Source organism: Agelaius tricolor, unplaced genomic scaffold, assembly GCF_023055355.1.
Source record: "Agelaius tricolor isolate 1412-34295 unplaced genomic scaffold, bAgeTri1.0.p SCAF_5, whole genome shotgun sequence".
Lineage (NCBI taxonomy): Eukaryota > Metazoa > Chordata > Aves > Passeriformes > Icteridae > Agelaius > Agelaius tricolor.
This window is the reverse complement of record NW_027269265.1, coordinates 45,769,378-45,780,730: the sequence shown is the minus strand read 5'-3', so window position 1 is coordinate 45,780,730 and position 11,353 is coordinate 45,769,378. Positions and strand designations below refer to the sequence as shown.

At 42.0% G+C, this 11,353-nt stretch overlaps 1 protein-coding gene across 3 annotated transcripts in view; it reads right to left on the bottom strand.

Moving 5' to 3' along the window:
• Nucleotides 1-11,353, bottom strand: part of TSPAN4 (tetraspanin 4) — a 420,581-nt gene that overhangs the window by 10,302 nt on the left and 398,926 nt on the right. For all 3 annotated transcript variants that reach the window (XM_071427692.1, XM_071427693.1, XM_071427691.1), the window contains 3 exons: nucleotides 10,585-10,686; nucleotides 3,053-3,184; nucleotides 945-1,028 (listed from right to left, as the gene is read on the bottom strand). In XM_071427692.1, the coding sequence (XP_071283793.1) occupies nucleotides 945-1,028; nucleotides 3,053-3,184; nucleotides 10,585-10,686 (318 nt within the window). The remainder of the gene's footprint in view (nucleotides 1-944; nucleotides 1,029-3,052; nucleotides 3,185-10,584; nucleotides 10,687-11,353) is intronic.

The window sequence follows — 11,353 nt, the reverse complement described above, 5'->3', positions numbered from 1 at the left end:
CCATTCTGCCTAATCTGTCATTATTGGGAATGTGAGTAGAATACTGATCCCAGACTCTCTCCTGCTGCTGCTAGTGGCATAGCAGGCAAATTAAAAAAAATACCCAACCAAACCAAACAACCATGAGTTAATCTGCAGTTACACGGTGTTAATTAGCTCAGCAATGCCATCCTTTGTGCTTGCATGTTGGGTTCCAAGAGGGGGAGCTGGAAACTAAATCTAGATCTTCACTGAATTTAGGAAAGGCACTTTGAACCAGCCTGAGCTCCAGCACAACTTTCACCTGTGTATCCTCAGGCTGTGCCACTGGTGCACAACCACAGCAGGCTGGGTTAAAGGCACCGGCACGCAAGGGACAAAGTGGTGGACAACAGATTCTTCTCTGACCAAAGTCACAGTGGAAAGGACTGCAACTCAAAAATCTGATAGGCATGTTTATGCTAATCATAGTAAGGGAGCATGGGTTTATTGGCAGGGTTCACTAATGAGCACCACATACTGATTTGTAATTTACCCTGGCCTGAGGGATGAGGTTGAAGACTTAAGTTACCTCTAGACTATGCTGAAGTTGGCTATTTAGCCTAAGTCCTCTCTGAAGAATAACTGGACAAATACAGGCACCCTAAAAGCACTTCATCCTGCCCTGATTAGGTGTCTGGAGTCCAGTCTCCCCTCCCAAGTTCCAGTTTCAGTCTTTTATAAACCACTTGATATAGTGCCAGCTCTTTGCAGTGCATCATAAAACACTGTGCAGTATCCTAGTTCTGTGCCTTGTACACAGTATTTTAACTGAAGTAAAACTCAAAGTACTTAATAATTTTCCATGATGGTAGACAAAAATTCTGCAAGATTTAAAACCTGCTTGGGCAGAGTATATATCTGAATCTGTGGTTACTTAGTTAGTTACAATTATTTAGGATTTGAAAATTGGTATTTAACTGTACCTGCACCATAGCTGTACACAGTCCAAAGATTCCCACTGCCAGTAAGTTTTCCTGGAGCCATACTTTCACAGTTTCATAGCAAGGCTAAAAAGAAAAACAAACCAAGAATATTGTATATTGTATAAGAATATTTGGCCATAAATACAGCTCTACACTCCCAGGAATATACAGCCAGAGAAAAAATGGATCTGACCTAGCTGCTAGGTAGCCTGGATTATCATTTCAGTGCTGGAGCAGCTACAATGTATTTTTGGGTTGAAGCTTGAACATGGAGTACTAATCCCAGACACAAAACAGCACACCTCCAAAATGCTGCATGAGCACTGCTCCATATAAATTCAGCCAGAAACTAAAAATAGTGTGCTGATTTTGGCTGGGGTAGAGTTAATTTTCTTCACAGTGATGGGTATGGGGCTGTGTTTTGGATTTGTCCTGAACACAGGGTTGATAATCTGGAGATATTTTTTGTTATCATTGAGCAGGAGTTACACAGAGCACAGTTTTCTGGTTTCCCTATTGAACTGTCTTTATGTCAACCCACTCTTTTCTCACTTTTACTTTCCTGCTCTCCCCTTGATCCCTCTGGTGGCAAAGTAAACAGGCAGCTGTGTGGGGCTTAGTAGCCAGCTGGGGTTGAACTACTACAAATAAACAAGCACTGGGTTTGGGTCCTGTTTTCTCTCTAAAACCCAACCAGAAGCAGTTAGAACCCTACAATGAGGTTTTCATTTTCTCCACGTTTCAGGGAAATAAACATTTCTTATAATACATACAGACATGAAACCAAACAGTCCCTGTATGAGTGGCTCAGTAGCTGCTCCTGCTGCACATGGGCCCATTTCATACCATTTCCAGCCATTTCAAACTGCAGTATGGGCACTCCTCCATTATTTTCTTCATGCTTTAAATTCTGCAGTAGCTGTAGCCCAGTTTTACTGGTCCAGTTTTGGGGAGGGTGGAATTGGCCCAAGTGAAACCTTTCTTTAAATTATGATGTCTGTAAGACAACCTTGTGCAAAAACGGGGCCCCCTGTCTTGTAAATGGTCATAGCCATGAATCATTCAGCCTTCAGTTAGGGGCTTTTACATATGAGTAAAGGAAGAAGTATTAATGGCCATCAGAAGCCACAGGGTTAACCTGCACTGATTTTCTTGCTACCCTGAATAAAAGAGAAGAAGAACTTTTCATTCCTTAAATTAAAAAAATTACCTGGAGCTACTCAAGAAGTATAAGGAAGCTGTGTTTGAGGTGAACTCAGCCTCTGTGAATACAAATCCATGCGTATGAAATCTCACTAGAAAGTGGCCAAGACAGCTTTACTCATTGTCTTCACAAACCATTAGAACCAGCAAAAACTTAGTTATAATTCCACTTCATCAGGTGGCCTACACCCCTCCTGTGTAATTGCACTACCTGTAATTAGCACAAAGAATTGCTGAGGTAATTTCAGAGCCATATTTAGGCTCCGACTGTCTGTTCCAGAAAGATCTTGCTGAGGCCATTGTAGGGAAATTATCCCATAGAGTTTTGAATTTGATTACAGGCAAGTGCAGAAACTCAAAAAAAAAAATGCTGCTGGCACCTCAGCGGAACAGTTCCCACTCTTCTGTGCAGTGGAGGTCCCTGAACCAGAGCTCCTGGTGGGAGTAGAGTGCTCAAGGCTCTCCCAGTCCTCCTGCCTCAGGACTGCCTAGGCTGTGATAAGCTACAGCTGCTGCTCCAGGGCCTGTGTGTGCATGAACCATTTGCCTTTATTGCTGCCTGACCCAGTAGGTGGGACACTAAAAAGGGCATTCCTGCCATTTCCTAGCTTGATGTCACTAGTCTGCACTGCAGATCAGTGTTGGAATGGACCTGTCTGCAGTGTAAAACAACAGCTTAGAGCCTACTGAAAGGAAACCAGCTCATAAAAATAATTAAATAGGGGGTTTCATTGGAGGTCAAAGGCCACAGCTCAACAGGAGTCTTCTGAAAGCACCTGATGAAAGGTGAATTAGGATAGAATGAGGTGCACAGCTTATCATCTGTGCAGCCTTGCAAATCACTACTGCCTGCCCTTCACCTGGGCTGCAAGGCAGCTGCTGCCGTGTGCTGCAGAGCTACTCACCGCTTTCCACCAGGTCCCTGGGGAATGGAGCCCACAGTTCTCACTGAATTCTAAGCAGCAGGAGTCTGGCACCCGGCTTGTGTTGTACACTTCGAACCAGTCCGTGTAGTTGGAGACTCCACAGCATCTGAACTGGAAAAAGATGAACCGAGGTGATACCGTAAGCGTGATCCATCACTGCCTGTTCTGACTTTGCCTTCTGGAGCCTGACACTCAGTGCATTTTGATCATACCAGCAGAGGCTTTAAATTTTAAAGGAATACAGTACTTCCTCAGCTTTACTCAAAACAGACCCCCCTCTCTACTCTTTTTTATTAAGTTTAAACATGGCCTTGTATGCCACTAATGTTGATGCAAGAAGGAAAGGCCCCTATATGCAGTGGGAAGATACTGCAGGAGCTGAAACTGGACAACCTCAGACAGGTACTGAGATTGAGTTATTGACTGACCAGAATTTTAACAGTTGTTTGCAGCTTGTCAAGAAAAAATATACAGGTACAGCACCCAAGAGATGAAGACACTGGGATCTCTATAGTACACTACTTCTAGGATCATGACTGGAATAAACAAGGCGAGTTTTTCACTAAGCTATTAATTACCAATTACCTTTGAAAGTCTTTGCCTATCAGCAAAAGGTGTATTTCTCTCTGTGATGCAGTTCTTTAATGTCATCATCTGATGCTCTAACAGTTGTGCCTTAAGTGTCTGCCTACAACGACACAGTGTGTGCAGATATCACAACACTGCTAAATCAGAGGGTCTGTTTGACTTTAGTAGTGGGATGAAAGGTACAGAAACACAGTGGTAGAGGGAATGGCTCTGTGGCCATCTTCCCCTTGGGAACTGGTATATTCTTGTGATAGGAAATAAGCTGGGACTCGTTACCATATAGATGTATACACCATCTGTCACCCTTATGCAAAAGTATGAATTTGTTGGGATTTAGACACTTCAGCACCAATGAGTAAACAAGACAACACTGGGCTGCAGAACTGCTCTCTGCCATTCAAAGTACCTCACACTTTCTTGGGGCTATGCCAGCCACCTACCTCATCCCAAAATTACTTGCCAAGATCTTATTTTTTAAAATGTGAATTTAGGTAAGCCTGAAGGGTATTTTTAGCATTCCTGTAGAGACCACTTCTCTTGTTGCTGAGAGACTCATAGTCATGCAGACATCTGCATCACCAGGGCCAAAGACCTAATCAAGATCCTGATGTTTACACTGGCTTGAGGGAGTGTTTTCCTTTGTTATATAATAGCTGTAGAGTTCAGGCTGTAGTAGAGTTGCAGTGTTCAGCTCTTGCTGCACACACAAAATGTGCCACTCCAGACCCATAGAGGGCAGAGGTGTCACATGCTGCTGCCTCATGCATCTTATGATGCTTCAAGCACTCAGAAAGCGCTCCTTGATAGAGACATTTCAGTGCTCACAGCAGAGTTTTTCTTCTGTCAGGGAAAAGTCAGAAAACTTTCCTGCACTAACATCTATCCTTCCAAGTTTCTGCTTCGAATTTTGATTTGGTCTGTGGCAGGACTCAATCCTCCACTTGCAAATGTTTGATTTTTAAGATTACAGGTTTCGTTTTCTACAAACTGACATGAAACTAGAAAAAAAGTTTGTGCCTTCCTTTTTTTCCTCTATGTTGCTGCACAGAAAACAGGAGATCCATGTGTAACAGGTCCCAAAAGTGAGTAGGAGCAGCCTGGAATACATGGCATACATTTGAGGAAGGCTGGTTTATTTAGAAATCTAACAAGAAGAAGGTCTTGCAGGCTGTCATCATTAGAGTCAGGAGGCAGCTCTTTGATAGACAGCGAGAAGTGACAGCTTGTAAACAGCAAGCCTTAAAAATGTGGCTCATCTGTGATGTAGAGTGTGCAGCGGTAAGGGCTGAGACATTTGAGTGATGTTCTGGCCAAACACAAGTGACACAAGTTTGCATAAATCAGAACTAGACTCCTTCTTCTCATAATAATGCATGGCTGAAGGTGTCAGTCTGACAGACTACGGAGATGAAGATGAAGCACGGGTTTTGTAGCCAAGTGCTCACTAACAGGTTGAGGACAGCTGCTCCTATGGAGCCTGTGAAGCAGGAGCTGGCTAGGCCATGAGCTAGGATTGGGACTCCAAAGAGAAAAAATTCCTAGTAAGCCACAAGGTGAGAATAGGAAGGGATGCAGCTGCAAAGATGAGCTGCAGTTGGACACTGCCTGCCCACACAGATTCTCTGTACAAAAGCACAGCAGACACAGCAATGGGCTAAGAGAAGTTCAAGGTATAAATAAAGGACATAACACAGGATCAATGGTCTTGGGACTGGAAGAAATAATGTCTGTAACTAACTGGAAGAAATATCATTGGAAGACGAAGGATGAGCAATGGGATTAAGCAGTGGATGATCCATAGCCCTAATCAAGAGGAGGTGATGAATGCAGCAGAGTTCTAACACCACAGAGACCTGAGAGCGCAGAAGCAAGGGAGGGAGCACTGCTCAGTGAAGGCCAAGTCCTGTCACTGGCATCTCTAGGGAGCAGGGGCATTGATCCATGGTCAAAGATGCAGGAATGAGTAAACAAGCAGCAATGGGATTGAATGGATCACCACTTCAGCAAAGGGGTCCAGAAGCCAGAAAGGCAGATAAGCTGAGAGCTCAGTAAACTCAGAGACTTCACTATGGATGTCCAGTAGGAAAGAGAGAGTGCAGGAGTGATTTTGAATCATGTGACAAGCAACTGATTTATCCCAGGTTGATGCAGCCGAACAGTAAGCAGCCAAATTGTTGAGGGAAATGAGGGACCATAAGAAGAAAGGGGAATATGGAATATGGAGGACTTTTTTTTAGAGTCCTTTTAGACTTGAGAGCAATGTTATCTTGAAAATTGGCAAGGTTTCTAAGCAGGGATAGTTGGAGACAGGCCTACACCTGGAGGACTGAGAAAGTTCAGGGCACATGAAGGACAATGTCTGTCACCAGCAGATTGTTGCAGTCATTTCTATCACAAAGGCTGATGTTCAGCCAATGCCAGGCATGGAAGCATTGAAGTCTTGATTCTTGCTACAACCACATTCATTTTTTGGTCACATTTACACTCCTGTCTTGTTCTCTTCACAAGTTAAGTGATAAAATTACACAAGTTTGCCTAATTGCTTACTTCTGTTCCTACTTTCAACATTTACATTTTTTAGAAATAATTACAAACTAAAAGTGCTTATTTTGGAGTACCCAGACTAACACATTTTAAAAGGGAGTAATCTATTTTAAAAGTTTCTATCTCAGTGCAAGAGTGCAACTCCTGAAAAGGTGTTGGACACTTGTACATGTTTTACATTATTCTCAATATTGAAGGCTAAGTAGGCCTTATCTTCTTTGCCAAATTCCTGCAGACTCAGTCAGGCTGGGATAGGGTTTGTGAAAATAAACAGATACTCAGTCCTTGTTGCAGTGTTTTAGCAAAGCCTTGTTTTCTGGTTTTGTGAATGGGGCAAAGAACTAGAGACAGAGTAGGGGGCCTTCTATATACCTTTTTCCACCATCACTGTAAAAAGTGATGAATAATATATTTTTGTTCTAAAAATCATGTTTAATGGGTGGTGGTTTCCAGTAGTAATTCTGAAGTATGGCTTGATCTAATAGAATCAATGACTGAGAATAGGGAGATGGGTCAAATTTCTTAGTTACAGTGGTCTAAACAGACATGAAAAGGCATTACCCAGCAGCAAAAGTGAGCTGAATTTGCTCACTTTAGTGAAGCTAATAGGTTTTCTGCATGCCTCTCGAATTACTGCCCGCTTAGTTAAAAGTAGAAGTGCTCAAATATTGATCACAAAGATGTTGAGGATGAAGCAACATTTTAAAAATTAATGCCTGTTTCTCATTTTCTAATGATCTCCACCTGTGACTTTAACCAGTCCTGGTGGGTAAGGCATTTAATGCAATTCAGGGCAACTTACCTCCTAAACTATCAGAATTTTAGTCATGTTTGAAAATCACTTTGTAAGCTTTCGTAGTCTTCAGTCACGACACACAGAATTCATCTGCTTGTGTTTCTGATCCTTTTAAGGTTTGAAACGCTAGTGAAAAGGCTGAGAGTTTGGTTAGCTGACAGTATTAAAAAGAAATCAATAGAATGTTCTGATTTGAAACAGCTCCCTGACCTAGAGGCTTACTAGGACTGCAAAATGAGTCCAGTGCCTTTCCTCTCAAACACTTTGGAGGTTTGCAGCTTAACCCAACTCCTTTATTGGTAACGTGAGCAGCTCAAGCATCAGCCAAAACTGCAACTTCCTCTTAAAAGACAGGAAGGGAAAAACTCAGTTTTTCCCTTGTTTCCAGAGTCTTGAAAATGGTAGGCTTCTGTTAAAAAGAGGAAAACCATCTCTCAAGGCACAAAGGCTTTGGAAAAGAAAACCTTCCTCAAAAGGTGCTCAGGCCTTTCACACTTAGACAATCACCACTCACAAGTCACTCTGTGCTCTGGGCATCCACACTCCCTGTCAAAACTCCCCTCTGATTTGTGACTGGCCAATCCCACAAAAGTCAAATGCCATCTAAATGTGGTTCCTTGGAAAAACTTTTTCCTCCTTTTTTCAGCCAAAGCTGCCATACAAAATAGTACCTAATGAATGCAGAATGGGGGTGGTCTCTAGCTTAAATCTTGGGAGAAATTAAGAACTATGCCAGAGTGTGAAAGCTACTGCTTTAACCACTACTCAGGCTCTGAAAAATACTTTTACAAAGAAAGGAGTGCAAATGCAGAGGGGACAAGGGGTCATTATGATTTCTGTTACTGTTTTTTACATGGCTCTTTTTTTTGTGAGGCTGCTGTTTTCCATCCACATACAGACACAGGCCATGGCTCAGCCAATGACTGATGTCTCCCATCAGGAAAAACTCTGTCCTATATGGCATCGTGGTTGCTCTGCTGTGGCTTTTGTTGAGAGCCTTAGGAGACAGAATGCAAACAGCAAACCTGGGCTGGGATTTCCCTTGCAGAAAATCCCCTGCATCACCCTAATCCTCCAATCAGTGATTACACTCTACTGATTAGGGATGTAAGAGATAATGATTATTACACAGAAACCCCCCAAGCTGGCATTTAGATAGCTCTATTCAACTGCAAAGTGTTTTACATAATTAACCATGATGGGATTGTCTTTGCTGCACCTCTGCAATAGTGTATTCCCACACAGTTTTGAAAGATACATGTGAGAACCAGCTATGCAGTGGCAAAAATGGATCTGTGGGAGCCCTTTGCAGTTTTCCTCAGTGCCCAGCATGGGGAGCACCATGACTTTGACACTGTGGTACTGCCAAGCTGGCACGTGGTAATTTCACAGTGGCCATGAGAGAATTATGTCCCCTGGCTGTACACAGCCCATGGAGTGACATTTTCTTGTCACCTTCTGAGCTCCTAGGAGTTAGCTAACATGTTTCATCTGGAACTTATAAGGCACTCTTTAAACTATAATGGGTTTCAAGACCAAAGGAATTACCAGGACAAATGACCATGATCTGCAGCACTACACAAACCACAGATTATTGAGTCCTGCCTCAAACCCAAGCTGGTCACTGAACCTGACCATTTCCTTGAAGCAAAAAGCCAGGTCTTATTCTTTAGAGAAAAAGAATCTACTGTGCTGCTGTACAACAACATCCTACCACCAGATACATCTAACTTGGGTTTTTAGCTCTTGGATCAATTACACAGCCCTTTTCTCTCACAACCCTTTTTCCTTCCTGCTCTCTTTTTAAGCACTGCAATCACATCACTAGTTCATCTTTGCCTGTTTATAGAAGGTATTTAAAATTTCTCACCATAATGTCAGTTTCCAATTTTTTTTTACATCTTTTCTGAATCCAGTCAACTCATGAAGATTTTGAAAAAATGTGACTATATGAACTAGACATTACATATATTCTTACACCTATTTTACACAAAGGGGAGAAGAAGTATGGTGTTTATATCCCATGAGACCTCCAAAAACTGCCCACCTTTGCTATATGCTTTTAAGACTTCTTGGGGTGTCACTGAAAGCAGATTAATACTTACTACAAATATTTTAATACTAGTAGTTTTCACTACATTTTTACTACACATAATTAAGTTACTGTAAAAGAGTAAACTTTCTAATACTATTGGATATAAGCAATGATATTAAAAACATTATCTGTATTTCACATGGCTTGCTCTCAAGCTAGCACCACCAAATGCATTTCTCTTGTCAGTAACTGATGCCTTCTCATATTTGATGTATTGGAAAAAGGAAAAAGTATTGGAAGAGGAAATTATTAACAATATTGCAAGATGCTGAGGCCTTTTAAAGGTAATTGAAAGAACTTTTCACGTGTAGTTGTTGGGATGCAGGACTGAAACTGGCTTGTTTCCTGGACCTGAACTCTTTGTCTTTCACACACAGGAGTGTTGCAGGCAACCTACTGCACTCAAAATAGGTCCTGCAGACTCAAAGATGCACAAGGAGTTCTTTTCTTCTGTTAGCAATCTCAAGGTTTTCATTTCTCAGATCATTTCTTAGCAGCCTGTTGCTCCTGTTACCTTGTATTGTCCATAAGAGGAGACTTTGGGAGCACTGGAAAAGGTTACTGTCTCTGATCTATTTAAGACATCAGGCAAGACTAAAGCCCTGTCTGTGCCACACTTGCACCTCTGGAGGAGAAAATGAGAAGGCTATGCAAGATTTTTTGAGTGAAGCCAAGGCAGTGCAAGTGTTTCTGCCTAAAGCAGGAGAAAAGCTGGAGCACTTTTCCACTCAAGAACAGAGAACATGAAATCACAAAGATCACCCCCAGGAGAACTGACTGAACTGAATATGAAACAGGTACAGAGCTAATAAACCTGAACTGTCAGTGATGGTGTTTTCTCAGACAAGGGCAGAGGAGGAAGCCAGCTACAATGTTCACCAGTCCTTAGCAGATGAACACTGGCAGAGAGCTGTCAGAGAATCAGGACAAAGGAACAGCAGTGACAACACAGCAAAAAGCATTTCCCAGTCTACCTGTGATGGAGGATGATTGAATTCTGCTGGGGAAAATGTACTGACTGTAGGAGGAGGTTACAAACACCATGCTCTGTTTCCATTTTGACTCACTAGTGGGAACAATAATAGCAGTGAAAGGAGACAGGACAGAAATTAAAAAGTGGTTGAAGAGGTTCTTTGCTAGTATGCTCTTCATCCCAGCATAAACCACCTCTTTGACTTTAAAGAAAAGGTACAGCTTGTTTCCAGTCTGACCAGCTCCTTCACACTCCACATAGCACAGAGCTGCATGGTATTTAGGCATCAACTTAGTATAACCTTCTAAAAGGAAGATGATACTTCCTATTAAAGGAGAAAGAAATAAAAATTACTGCTTGTTACAAAAAGAGAGTTTGGTTGCTAATGTGCTGACTGGGTGGGAGAAAGAGAGTGACTTGGGATTTGGAGGTTTAATTAGGTTCATGCCCAGAACATGCTGTTACAGAACCCAGAAGGTAAAGAGGAAGAGGTAAAAGAGAGAGCTCAGACTTACATCTGTTTGAATGATGCTCCAGGCATTAGTGAGGCCAATATTTCCATCTGTCCCATACAAGTGAAGTCCTTTCTTCAGATCCCGCTGAGCATACTTGTCAATCTAGAACCAACAACAAAAGACACAGAACTCAACATTTGCTGAGTACCACCTTTCAGAATCAAAGAGCATGGAGCATAGAGCTGTTGGACAATGGTCCTGTACTGAAATGAATAAAAGTTTAACCAACATTTTGTAAATAACATGAGGAGTTCCTCTTCTGAGCTTATGTTCCTGTTTCCTATCACAGAAACCTTTACTACATCTTTTCCCTTCTCACGTAACTACCAAAGTACTAGAGGGAGACTGGATGCAGTTTAACCACTCATTTTTGCAAATAAGCCTATCTATGAAATCATTCATCTACACCCAGTGTTTCCCTTTAGTTTAGTATATTTAATTGGGACCAAGTGCATTAATGTGTACTCCTCCATAGTGGAAAACAGACAGACATGGTGCATTCCCTAGTGATTGCCCCTCTGGAACTTGTCATTCCAACAGGGAAGAGGTGGAGGCGTGTCTAAAATGGTGTAACCAATGCTAATTTTAAGTTAACAGAGGCAGCAAAGGTATTCTGCTTCTCCCATACACTTAGGCTTCACTTCTGATTTGTGCAGTCAGAATTGCTTCCTGACTGCAGCTGCAAAAAAAGTGGATGCAAAGTATCTTGCACAATGTTAAAGGGGAATTTTCAACACACTACATCATAATTATTAAGGGAAAAATATAA